The sequence below is a fragment of the Strongyloides ratti genome, assembly GCF_001040885.1.
Source record: "Strongyloides ratti genome assembly S_ratti_ED321, chromosome : 1".
Taxonomy (NCBI): Eukaryota; Metazoa; Nematoda; class Chromadorea; order Rhabditida; family Strongyloididae; genus Strongyloides; species Strongyloides ratti.
This window is the reverse complement of record NC_037307.1, coordinates 354,496-368,268: the sequence shown is the minus strand read 5'-3', so window position 1 is coordinate 368,268 and position 13,773 is coordinate 354,496. Positions and strand designations below refer to the sequence as shown.

At 23.5% G+C, this 13,773-nt stretch overlaps 5 protein-coding genes across 5 annotated transcripts; 2 read left to right on the top strand and 3 right to left on the bottom strand.

The window, feature by feature from the left end:
* Positions 1 to 75: 75 nt before the first annotated feature.
* On the bottom strand, positions 76 to 1,113 carry SRAE_1000011800 (UDP-xylose and UDP-N-acetylglucosamine transporter; the record flags this gene model as incomplete). The annotated part of the gene is made up of 3 exons (XM_024646913.1): positions 76 to 732; positions 783 to 999; positions 1,037 to 1,113. 3 exons carry the CDS (start codon positions 1,111 to 1,113, stop codon positions 76 to 78), a joined length of 951 nt encoding a protein of 316 aa, XP_024501044.1.
* Positions 1,114 to 1,785: 672 nt separating this feature from the next.
* SRAE_1000011700 (ATPase, AAA-type, core domain and Peroxisome biogenesis factor 1, N-terminal domain and P-loop containing nucleoside triphosphate hydrolase domain-containing protein) lies at positions 1,786 to 3,550 on the top strand (the record flags this gene model as incomplete). Its single annotated transcript, XM_024646912.1, has 3 exons — positions 1,786 to 1,869; positions 1,926 to 3,504; positions 3,546 to 3,550. 3 exons carry the CDS (start codon positions 1,786 to 1,788, stop codon positions 3,548 to 3,550), a joined length of 1,668 nt encoding a protein of 555 aa, XP_024501043.1.
* A 6-nt stretch (positions 3,551 to 3,556) lies between these two features.
* Positions 3,557 to 4,858, bottom strand: SRAE_1000011600 (CRAL-TRIO domain and GOLD domain-containing protein; the record flags this gene model as incomplete). The annotated part of the gene is made up of 1 exon (XM_024646911.1): positions 3,557 to 4,858. One exon carries the CDS (start codon positions 4,856 to 4,858, stop codon positions 3,557 to 3,559), a length of 1,302 nt encoding a protein of 433 aa, XP_024501042.1.
* A 698-nt stretch (positions 4,859 to 5,556) lies between these two features.
* Positions 5,557 to 6,480, top strand: SRAE_1000011500 (Peroxisome biogenesis factor 1; the record flags this gene model as incomplete). The annotated part of the gene is made up of 2 exons (XM_024646910.1): positions 5,557 to 6,054; positions 6,094 to 6,480. 2 exons carry the CDS (start codon positions 5,557 to 5,559, stop codon positions 6,478 to 6,480), a joined length of 885 nt encoding a protein of 294 aa, XP_024501041.1.
* Positions 6,481 to 7,310: 830 nt separating this feature from the next.
* Positions 7,311 to 12,275, bottom strand: SRAE_1000011400 (Laminin subunit gamma-1; the record flags this gene model as incomplete). The annotated part of the gene is made up of 1 exon (XM_024646909.1): positions 7,311 to 12,275. One exon carries the CDS (start codon positions 12,273 to 12,275, stop codon positions 7,311 to 7,313), a length of 4,965 nt encoding a protein of 1,654 aa, XP_024501040.1.
* Positions 12,276 to 13,773: the final 1,498 nt, after the last annotated feature.

Genomic DNA, 13,773 nt, shown 5'->3' with positions numbered 1-13,773 from the left:
CTATTTATTTATATATATATATATATATTTGTACAATATATGTAATTAGTTTAATCTCAAATAAAAAATAATTAATTAATTTTTCTTTTTATCATCTTTTTTAGTTCCTAAAACTTCTGAAAATACTAATGTACCTCCAAATACAAGAAGTGCTCCTATCCAATGATTTGTTGTAAAAGGATTTTTAAACCAAAATATTGAAACTAAAAGAGAAAGAAATTTTCTTAATGTAACAACTAATGTTACTGTTAATGAATCAGTAACTGAATTTAATTTATAAACAAATGTTATACAAACGTATTGAAGAAGGCAAGCACCAATAAGATCAATCCATGCTTTTGGAATTCCATAAATTGGTTCTGTAGATGATAAAATTTTTGCATTAGTTGTAATATCATTAAACATAAATAAAAATATTGGTAATGAAAGACCATGAATTACAAATTTAGCTTCATTAGGATGTTTTCCATATGTTTTATAAAGTTTTTCTTGAAATATAGCTAATATTGATGAAGCAATTAAAGCAACTGTTAACATAACTATTCCAATAAATAATTCTGTTTGTTTTTGTGATGATTCTTTATTTTTAGATTCATTAGATGATGAAACTTTTGTTGATAATGTACAAATAATAATTCCAATAGTAATTGCAATAACTGATAAATATTTTTTAAGTGAATATTTACGTCCCATTAAAAGTCTATTCATAATTAATGTTGATAAAAGTGATCCCTATAAAATTTTTTTATTATTTTAATTAAACATATTAATTAAAAACATACACTTCTAAAAATAATATGTAATGGTACTGGAACATGAAAATTTAATGCTTGATTGTTTACAACATTTACAAAAAAAAACATTGAAACTACAGGAATGTATCCTTTAATTGGAATTTTATTTTTTACAGTAAAAAATTTAGAAGTAAATATTAATCCTTCTAAAAATACAAATAAAAAACTTGAGAATGTATATAAATTCATTGAACTTGGTACTTCTCTAAAATAAATAATATAAATTATAATATTTTACTTACTTAGCTAAAGATTCAACAAAATACATACATCCCATACATCCACCTAAAGCTCCACCAATTGATGCAATTGCAGCCATAACTATTAAAAAGTAATAAAAAATAAAATTTTTCTAAAAGTTAAAATTAAGTAATATTATAAATTATTAAGTATAAATTTATATATACAAATAAAATATACTAGTATTAAAAATATTGATAAGAAAAATTATTTATTAAGAAAATATAAAATGATTAAATTAAATACAAAAATGAAACAATATTATACTTTTTTTTTGTTATAATTTAACATTTTCCATTAAAATCAAAATTAATTACATGGTTAAATGATAATGATAAAAATAATTAATTTTAATGTTTTATAATAGCAAGAATTTATTATTTTATATAAAATATATTATAAAATTTATAATTGAAAAAAAAAAATTAATTTTCTAAAAATATTAATAATTTATTATTATATGAATAAGATATAAATCAATTAATATATTAATAAAGTATTTATTTCAAGGTTATTTATATATATATATATATATATATATATAGTAGAGATATAATAAGATACCGTGGCATTAATTTAATTGGCATTTAAATATAGGGTAGAATTTAACTCATTCTAAAAAAATTTAATATTATATTAATCTTATCAAATAATATATTGATGTAACATTTTATGTATATAATAAGTAATACAAACTATAATAGTATAGTTAATTTTATTTTGATATAATCAATTAATTGTAGATTTGAATATGTCTAATATTTTAGCTATTATTTCTTTTCATAATCAATCAAATTCTAAAGGTATTCTTTCATTATGTTGTGATATTAATCATGTTAGTTTTTATTAATATTTAAATAATAAAATAAAAATAATGAAAATATATTTTAGAATACAATTGGAAAATTTATTGGAGTATATAAGATAAAAAATGAAAGTAAAAGTATAGTTCAAAACATATATTCTGTTGATAATTGTGAAAACAAATATTTAATTGATGGTAACTATTGTTATCTTCATATAAATTCAATACTTGGAAATATTTATGGTTTCAAAGATAAAGAGGTTGTAGAAATGGAATTTATTGGAATAGATGATTTTATTGTTGGAAAAGTAATTACGTTATCTCCAAAAAGTGAAGATGATTATAAAATTATTGATGAAACATCGTCGTTGATAGAAGAAATATTTTTAAATCAAATTAATGTTCTTCAAATTAATCAAGAAATAATATTATGGATTCAAGATAATTTGTATGTAACAATGATAGTTAAAAACATTAAATGTGATTGTACTTCTACAAATAATATTTACAAATTAAATGATACTACAGAAATTATTGTTGAAGTAAATAAAAATAAAGAAAAACAAAAAATAATAAAAAATAATAGTGATAATAAATATTTTCATAATAATCTATTAAAAATTAATCAGAGAAAATTGAAAGATAAAGTTTACAGAATCTTAGATGTACATGAATTGTCTTATTCAACAATATTGGTTAATGATGAAAGTATTGATTATGGATTATACATTGTTTATGTTGATCATTTGAATGGTTCATTTGAAGGATGTTTAAAAAATGTACCTTCTGAAGTACCAATAGGACACTGCTTCATTCCAAAACATTTCAATGTAAGAGCTTATTCAAAAATCATTGTTAATTCTATTCCTTTTAATAATATTAAAAAAATTAATGAAATTATTTTAAAATATAATGAAAATTTTGAAAATCCATTATTAAAAAGTAGAAAGAATAATATTGAAAAAACTTTAAATTTTTCATCAGAATATTCTGCAATTGTTATTGGTTGTAATGGAATTTTTTTGTCAAATAATAATGAAAAATTAGTTGTTAAAGAGAATGATTGTTCAAAAAAAATTTATGGATACTTTTTTACAGATTCATTTCCAAAAATAAAAATTGAAAGCACTACAGAAGAAATAAAAAAAATAGAAAAAAAAAATGGCACAAAAATTTTTTTAAATTTTGGTAAAGAATTAGATAAAATAGAATTATTTGATTATCAAAAAAAAATTATTGACGAAATATTAAAGTATTTTCAATACATGAATACACAATTAGGTTTATCAAATATAATCTTATTAAAAGGAAAAGAAGGATCAGGTAAAAGTACAATAATAGAACAATTATCAAAACATTTATTTGAAGAAAAATATATTTTTTCCTTGAAAATTAATTGTTTAGATATTAGAAATAAAAAACCAAGTAAAATAATAGAAAATTTTCAAAATAAATTATTATACCTTAAAACAACATATCCATCTCTTTTAGTAATTGATAATTTTGATGGAATAACTTTTATGAGTAATAATGATGAGGATAGAATAAAATCAAAAAAAAAATTAGTTAAGGATATATTTTATTTAATGAAAACTTCAGATATTCCAATAATAATTACATCATGTACAAATGATTTTATTTCACTTATTGAAGATGAATATATTGGTCTTTTTTTATTAGAATTAAATATTCCTCAATTAAAACAGGTTAGTTTTATTTATTCAAAACCATTTTCTAAAATTTTAAATATATTTTCATCATCTTTAACTTCTTCCATTTTTCCTCCATGAATACTATGTTTTTTTGTACTAAATTCATCATTTAACTGAATAGATAAATCAATATATTTTTTTGTTAACCAACTATGTTTATTTCCAAATGTCATATAATATTTTCCTGGTTTTTCAAGATTAATTGATCCTCCTTCATGAACAAGTTTAGCTGAAATTTTAAGCCATGGATAAACCATTTCTAATTTATCTGTATCAATTTTTTCATGATCATCATCAGAAACAATATTTTTTGAATCATAAAATATTCCAAAATATACATCACCATCAGTTTTAAAATACCAACCAAGCTTTTTTGGTGTTTCAACATGTATACAAATATACTTATTTTTTCGAGCACCAACATATAATGGTTCTAAAAGTGTTAATATTTTAGGATATTTAGGTTTCCAATATTCATTTTCTTGAAGTTTTTTTGATGGTATACATTTAATGTTAGAATTATCACCACCCAAAGATAATGGTATATATTTTTTATCTACCTCTTCCTTAAGATGATGGATAAATTTATCATCATGTAATCTAAAACGTTCACTAAATCCTGTAGGCATCATTGTTTTAGCTAATTTATATGGTACATGAATCCATTTAGCTATATTAACTATTTCAATAGGTGTAACAAGTTCTGGATAATTTTCATAATGAAATAATTGTGAATAATAACTTAAAGTACCAGAACTAACAAATAACATTGTAAAAGGATTAATTTCATAACCATTCATATCAATAACATGCCTTAATGAACTTAATTTACCTGTTTTTTTTTCTTGCTTATTAACTTTCTTTAACATATGTTCAAATTGATAAAACTGTAAAATACATGATTGTGAACTACGCATACCATGTGCAATTGTATCAACAGAGATTGTTGCATATTCAATATACCACATAAGACGATTATTTTTATCAATACCATCCACAATCATCCCTTGAGGCATAAATTGTTTTTTAAAAAGTAAATTATCTTCAAAAGGTAAATCTTCCATTTCATCTAATGATAAAGAACGACGAATTCTTAAATGATTATTTAAGGTTTCTACTGCATGTTTTATGATTTCATCTTTTTTTTTATGTAATCTTTCTGAAGATAAAATAAAACGATAAATATTAAAATCATTATCAAAATTAGGATGAATTTTTTCTGTTAATTTTCCTCTAACTTCTTTGATAAGTTTTTTACTTTCTTCAGATAGTGATTCACCAAATAATGTAGATACACCTTTAGTCATTATTATCTATAAAATTATCAAAATATTTAAAAATAAAAATTTAATATAGAAATAATATAGTATGAAATAAATATTATATATATATATATATATATTTATATTATTATTGGATAGGATTATTTATTTATAAATAGATATAAAATTCTCTCTAATAATATTATAAGTATTGCACTTAACAATAAATAAAAAAATTTTTATATCATTAACTTTAAATACTAGAATGTATCTCACGCAAAAATGTAATGACATTCTTTTTTTTATTATATTGAAAATAATAAATCAGGTTTCTAAAATACTGTTCAAAAATAAGTATTTGATAAATTAAAGTTTATTACAATTAATAATAAAAAAAAAACTGTTATTTTTTTTAAATGTTTAAAAAAATGATTATAAATTTTTTTAATAAAAAATTATAGATTGATCAAAACAATATTTTGATAAAATGGTGTGGTAATAATCAATCATTCATAGATGATAGATGGAAAAATATTAAAAAAAATAAAGATTCATTAAATTTGTATGATCTTAAAAAATTATGTCAAAGAATTAAGATTATATCAGGTATTAATGGAAGAGAAAAAATTATTGATGTGAAAGATATTGAAGAAAGTTTAGAATCTTTGACATATATAGATAAGATAGTTTCTAAAAAGATAAATAGTTCAGGGAACGATGTTAATTGGGAGGATGTTATTGGAATGGAAAAATGTAAAAAAATTTTAACTGAAACTATTATATGGCCATCAAAATATATTGAAATATATAAAAATTGTTCTATTAGACTTGGAAGAAGTGGTATATTATATGGTCCTAGTGGTGTTGGAAAAAGTTATCTTGTTAGAGCATTAATAAAAAAATCTAATCTTTATACAATAATTATTAAAGGACCAGAATTATTATCAAAATATATTGGTAGTAGTGAAGAGAATGTTAGGAAAATTTTTGACAAAGCAAGACAAAATAAACCATGTCTTCTTGTTTTTGAAGAGTTTGATGGAATAGCTCCAAGGAGAGGTCACGATTCAACTGGTGTAACTGATCGTGTTGTAAATCAACTTTTAACTGAAATTGATGGTGTTGAAAGTTTAGATGGGGTATATATTATTGCAACAACATCTAAAATTAATTTAATAGATCCAGCACTTTTAAGACCAGGAAGATTAGATTATAAAATTGAATGTAAATATCCTACACAGGTAATATTTTATTATAAATAATATAAATTAATAATTTAGGAGGAAAGAGTTTCTTATTTAAAATTATATATACCAAAAATGGGAATGAAATTAAAAAGTAATATAAATAGTGATAAAGAAGACATAGAGATACAAGATGACCTAAATATTTTGGGAGAATGTATGGTTAATTGGTCTTTTGGAGAAATAAAAGGTGCCCTTACAAATACTTACTTTATGGCCTTGAGAAGAGTACATATCAGTGGAACAAGTAACATTAATAATGAGACATATGAAGATGAAACAATAATAATAACAAGAGATGATATAGAAAATGCTATTAAAGAAAGTATCCCAAAAAGGTTAATGTTATCATTAGATGGATATCAAAGTTATTTAGGAGATGAAATCAATGTCAAGACAGGTTCAAAAACAACTTTAGCATAAAAATAATAATAATATATATATTTTTCTTATATAAAAAATATTTTTCAAATTTAAAAAAAAAAAATAACAAAATTTTTAAACATTGATTTATATTGTTAAAGTTTATAAAATTAAAAATATATATAAATATATATAATTTGGTTTATATAAATTTTTTTTTTGTGAATCATTTTATAGAAAATCTACCAAAAAAGTTTCTTAATTATATAATTGAACGTTTAATCTACAATATCTCCTGAACTATTAAAAAATCTAATTTAAAAAATATTTTTTAAAATAATCTTATAACAGAAATTAATATACTAAAAAACATTTATAGGATGTTATTCATAAAATATATATTAATAATAATTTTAAATTAAAATTTTAGTAGTATTATTTAAAAAAAATTTATTATAATCTTTTTCAATCTATTTACCTTTAAAATAAATATTTATTTCAGATTCTTTAGTTTAATATACTTCAAAAATTTTTTTTATAATTTTTTTAAACGTATATTTCTATTTTTTAATATTTTCTTGTCGTAATAAAAATTTTTATCATTATACTATTTTTTTTTTTAAAATTAACACATCAAAAATTAAAAAAAAGTTTATCTATAAAAATTAAAAATCCATTACAAATACAATTAGCCAAAATCTAAATAAATAATTAAAAAATTGACATTGATATCTTAAAAATAAATAAAAAAAAAATGGTTATATAAAAAATGTATAACACCAAATTTTTTTTTTTATTTATACTTATATATACCATTTTGATTCAATGAAAAGACCTTCGTGAACCACCCTGTATATACTAATATTAAAAATAGTGAAATATTATGCTGATTATTTTTGTCCCTCTTGTTCAAGGCTAACAATATTGAAACATTTTTTAGGAAGAGATTTTTGTATTTCATCAAGATTTTCTCTTTCACTACGTAAATTTTCTAGCTCAGATTTTAATGATATTAAAATACGATCTTGTTCTTTTTTACGATCTTTTAATGATTGTAATTTTGTATCTAATTGACTAGCATTAAAGACACTTTCAGCATCATCAAGTTTTTTTTCTAATTCATTTAATTCATCATTGTCCACATTATCTAAGCTATTTAATTGCTCAAGAATCATTTTTACCTTTTCTGTAGCTTTTGATAATGTTCTATTAGCAGTCTCTGCTTCATTTGAAGCTAATGCTGCCATTGTAACAGCTTTATCAGCTTTGTCACTATCACTTTCTGCTCCATCTTTAAAATTGTTTAGTGTTACTTCGCTAGCAGCAATAGCTTCACGAAGAGTATTAACTTCTTCAAGAATAATAGCAGCTTTTTTCTTTGTTTCACTAGTACTTTCTTTAATATGTTCAGCTTTTTCAGCAATTTCTTTTGCTTCATTTTCAGCAGTAGCTGCTTGTTTTTGTGCTTCCTCAGCATCATATAAAGCATCACCAATTGCTACAGTAATAATAGATGCTTTCTCTTGAACTTCTGATACCTTTTCTTCAATATCTTTAATTTTTTTTAATTCTTCCATTGCTTCATCTTTATGTCCATCAACAGTAGCTTGAAAATCTTGTAAAAGTTTTAATGTTTGTTGAGCTTCAGATAATGTATTATCAGCAACTTGAACAGCTTTTAAAGCTCTTTCTTTAGCTGCATTAATATCATTAAATAAGTCATCATTCTGTTTTTGTTGTCTATAAGCTCTGTCTAATTCTCTTTGTGCCTCAATTTCAAGATTTCTTATTTCTTCTAAGATTCCTTTATTATTTTTAATTTCATTTTTAACATTATCAATTGTTGTTTTTGCAGCTTCTGCAATTCTTTTAGCTTCTTCTTTGTAAATATCAGAATTAATATTTGGTGGTTTAATTTCAAGAACAGAGTTTAAAATTTCAGCAGCTTGTCTATTAGCTTTTGAAGCTTCTTTTTGTTGTTCACCAGCAATAATATTTGTTTGATTAAGAAGATTTTTAGCCTTTTCAAGCTTTTCTTGAAGTTTAGCAATTTGTTTACTGGTTTCAGAACTTCCAAATATGGCATCTTTAGATTCCATTAAAGCAGTTTCAGAAATATTTTTAGCTTGTTCAGCAAGTCTTTTAATATCATCACTAATAGATTCCTGTTTATTAGCAAGTGTTCTAGCTTCTTGGGCAATATTACTAAGAACTTGAGATTGATCTCCGTATTTCTTTGCTGCTTCTTCAGCTAATTCCCATTGAGTGGCACCCTCAGTTTCAAGATACTTTCTTGCAGCATCCAATTCAGCTTCTGCTTCATCTTTGATTCTCTTCCATTTTGTAAGATATTCCTCACCAATATAATTGGTTTCTCTTATCTTATTAACAATATTTCCAACTTCTTTAAGCATATCTTCAGCACTATTTAAATTATTTCTTAAAGTAGATATTTGTTGAATAATAATAGAATCATCTCCAAGATTTTTTATAACATCATCGTGTGTTATTTTGACAGCCTTTAATATTTCTTTAACTTTTTTATCAAATTCTTCATCATTAATTTCTATTGGATTATCAATAATTTCATTTAATGTTTCATTTAATTTAGCAAATTTTCCTCTATAATCATCAACTCTTCTTTGGATAAGAGTATAACATTCATCACATTGTGGACATCCACCTTGAAGATTATAACGATTTTCAATACAAACATTACATTGTCTTCCTTCAACATTATCTTTACATTGACATTGTCCAGTTTCCTTATCACATTGCATATTTTCACTACCAACAGGATTACATTCACAAAGTTTACAACCATCTTCGCTAAATCCATAATAATAAATATCACATTGGTCACATCGTCTTCCAGTAACTCCTGGTTTACATTTACATTGTCCAGTTCCAATATCACAGCCTATTCCTAAACTTCCTGTTAAATCACAGTCACATGATTCACATCCAATTCCAGAAGTAATATTAAAATATCCTTCTTCACATTTATCACATTGTGGACCTTCAACATGTGGTTGACAGGAGCATTGTCCATTATCCTGATTACATTCAAGAACATCATAATCAACAGAAGGTCTTATTGTTCCTTGTGCAAAACAATTACATGCTTTACAATCTCCTTTTATATCACTTAATGGATTTCCCCAAAATCCTGATTCACATTCTTCACAATTAAAACCACGCGTATTGTAGATACACTTTTTACATTCACCTGTTGTAGTATCACAATTTCCAATAGAATTAGCATCTATATTACCATTACAATTACATTCTTTACATTCAATTCCATCAGCTGGATTTCCATAATAACCATCACCACAAAAATCACATTTTCTTCCACTATATCCAACAGGACATTCGGTACAAATTATTTCTTCATCTGTATGTAATATACATGGTCCATTATCAGGACAATCACATTTTTGACAATCATTTGCTGTTCCTTGAAGTGCATTACCATACCATCCACGTGCACATCTTTCACAAGTAGCTCCATCAGTATTATGCTCACAAATACATTCACCAGATTCAGCATCACAAGAATCAGAATGTCCATTACAATCACATTTAACACATCTAGTAAATGATTCACCAAATTTAATTTCACGTTTATATCCTTCAGCACATGATTCACAAAATTGGCCAACATATTCTTTAGGACATTCACATGTTTCAACCCAACCAGCTGGAGTTGAATCAACATCTGATGGAGTCATAGTAACTGAACCAAGAGAAAATTTAGATAAAAATCCAACATCATTTGGTGTATAAGTTCCACGAATTTTAATAGCTGTAATATTATTAAGAAGTCCAATAAAATCAAGATCATTCATTCTTGGGCTCCATTGATATTCAGGGCTAGCATGAATTTTGAAAATATATTCTTGATCAACATTAGTTGGTATTGGATTTTTTTGAGCAGTTATTGGAAGATAAACTTCTTTACCATCATTACCAACAATAATAATATCATTTACACCAACATGAGCATAATTTTGTTGAGTTCTAAGAGTAAATGTAAGATATTGATTATATGATGCACGTTGATCACCAAGAAATTCTTCTGGAGCCAAAAAATATAATGAAGTACCTTGTGGATCATTACTAATAGCAATAGCTTTATCAACTTCTGCCCATGTTGCTGTTGCTGGTCCACGAATACTTATTCCAGACCATGATTCTTTATCTAATTCAAAGTTTGATGTAACATTATGAGCAAAAAATCCTTCAGCTGTATGACAAACAGAAGAATGGCCATAACAGAAACATGGTGTACATCCAAATTCATTATGAATTGATAAATCAAAATATCCTGGTTTACATTTATCACATTGCCTTCCTTCAACATTCATTTTACATAAACATTCTCCAGTTGTTGTTTGACATAATGGAGTATTACCAATTGTTCCTGAAATATCACATCCACAATCTTTACAACCATGAATACCAAAATCATAAAAACCTGGAAGGCATACATCACAATGATCACCACCAACACCTGGTTTACATTCACATTTTCCTTCACTATTACATTGAGTAGAAACAGAACCAATATCATTGCAATTACATGGAACACAAAAATGTTCATTAGGTCTTCTCCAATGATCTTGTATACATTCTTCACAATGTGGTCCTCTGGTGTTTCCGGCACAATCAATACAATGACCACCTCTACCAGTTTTTTCAAATAATTCTTCATCATAATAACATCTATTAGAAAGATTATTACATTCACAACGAACACATTCATTGGCATCTGTTGAAGTAGCAGGTCTCCATTTTCTATCATTATAAAATGGTGCACATTCATTACAATCAGGTCCCATTGTATTATGTTCACAACGACAAACTAAACTATTATAACCACCTCCAGTTGATCTAACACATTCTGATGCATGACCATTACATTTACAACGTCCACCAATAGCAAAATCAGAAATAGCATAATAATAAGATTGAAGAACTCTAGTATCATGAAATACTTCATCACCAAAAGTATTCATACGATTAAGAGATATCATAATTTCTGATGCTGTTACCCATTCTTGAAGTTGTTCATTTTCTTCAAAATTGTGTGATGATGGTCTTCCTTCTAATGTGGAAAAAGCAATATTGCCACCAGTTAATGGTGATATATCAGAATATTCTTTAGTACATTGAGCAACATTTTCATGTCCAGGTAAAATAGGAGCTTTTTCAGGTAACTTATATGTTGATCTACATGATGCTGAATAGTATTGCCATGGAATCCAATCATCATCAGGATGATTTTTTTTATAAATAGCAAAAGATTCAGGTCTTGGAGAAACAAATTTTAAACGAACATAAGTAACATCAAATGTTTTACCTAATTTTAATGTTAAATTAATTGAATTTGGATATTGCATTCCTTCATTCATTGTATCTGATTGCCACCATGTTTCATTATCTGGACTATTAAAATCAGTTAAAAAACTTGCTGGATGACTTAAATATGGTACACGAGCATCACAATCTTCACATGTTTGTCTCATACTTCCTATAACTTTTGATTGAACACAATATTTAATAGGTCTTTTTTCACCACATGTATTTGTTACATCAACATATTTATTAAAAGCAGCATTAATAAAATCAGGAACACACCTTTGTGGTTGATTTCCATTAGTTTTATCATAACATAAATCTCCAGATCTTTCAAAATGTTCCAAATCAATTGATGGAGTTAATTCAGCTGGTTGTGATAATATTAATATTTTGTCATTTAATAATATTATTAATGTTAATAAAATAAAACTACTTTTAATTAATAATTGTTTTTCCTTTACTTTGGAAAATAAATTTTGAAAGCTAACCATAATTTGATTTTATGGCAAACCTATAATTATATTTCAAATAAATATTAATTTAAATGAGAAATAAAAAAAAATATATATATGATAAAATTTAAAAAAAAAAAAAGTATTTATATAATATATAGTTAAAGCATAAACATGTTTAATAATGGCATTCATTATATTATATGTGGCATAAAATGCAAATTATTGATAAGATTTTAAAGTTCTCAAGTTATTTAAGAGTACCTTCTGTTGACCTAACCGCCATGATCTGTTGAAAAGAAAATGTTTTGTATTATAATTATTTATGTTAGATAAAAAAGTTATTTAATGGCTATCTAAAAATATATTCTTCTGGCTACTTTAGGAATAATGTTGTTATATATTTTATTAATAATAATAGTAAAAGAATATTATTCAATAAAAATGGCAATCAATCAAAATAGTTTTAATATTTTTAATAACTTAAAGATGTAGTAAAATAAATATACATATATATTAAATGGTATTAAAATAATTTAAAATAATATAAAAAATAATATAAAAAAAGACATTTATAATTTTTTTGTTTTATCAATCAAAAACTCCACCTTAATGAATGAGAAATTTCATAAAAAGGCAACATAAGCCATTAGAATGATTTTTAAAAAAAAAAAAGATGGTATATTTAATATACAATTGAATAAGTATAAAATTAATAAAAATTAATGTAAACCAAACGTCAATGTAATATAAAAGAAAGCTATATATTTTTATCCCTATTCATGATTTAAATAATCAACATAATGAAAAATGTTTAAGAAAGTATAATTCATACTTATGAATAAGCTTTAAGTAAATATATAAGAGATTACCAAAAGAATATCAATGATGTAAATAAAAATAGAAATCAATTTCTTGATTCTATTTGATAATATATTTTAATATGGTAAAATATCAAAGTGTTGAATTTGTAAAGTATATATATTTGTTAACTAATTTAATATTAAATATATTTAGCAGTGATAACATATTAAAGTAAATGAGATTGATAATTTTAACAAGAGTAACTTTAAAATATATATTAAATTAGATATAATAAAAGAAAAAGTATAAGTTGATTTTTAAAACTTTTATTACAAATGCGCAAAATTTACGCTAATTAAGGTAATATTTTAATAAGAAAAGATTATATACTAAAAAAATATTTTATTTATTTAAAAAAAGGTTATTTTTAAAATAAAGTTCAAAAAGTATATATATATTTAAATGGAGATATACATAAAATTATAGTAAATGAATTATAAATTTTCTTATTATTATAACTACTTTTCTTAAAAAATGTAAAATATATCTGTAATGTAATTTTGATATTTAATATATAAATATATATATATATATCTTTAAACTATTTCTTTTAAACTTCTAATTATCTTTTTATAAATGTAATGATTACAATTAATAAATTGTCGTGTCTCTTTTGCCTATCTTAACTTTTACTTCAACAAAAAAGCACAACTAATTTACATTAAAATAGTTT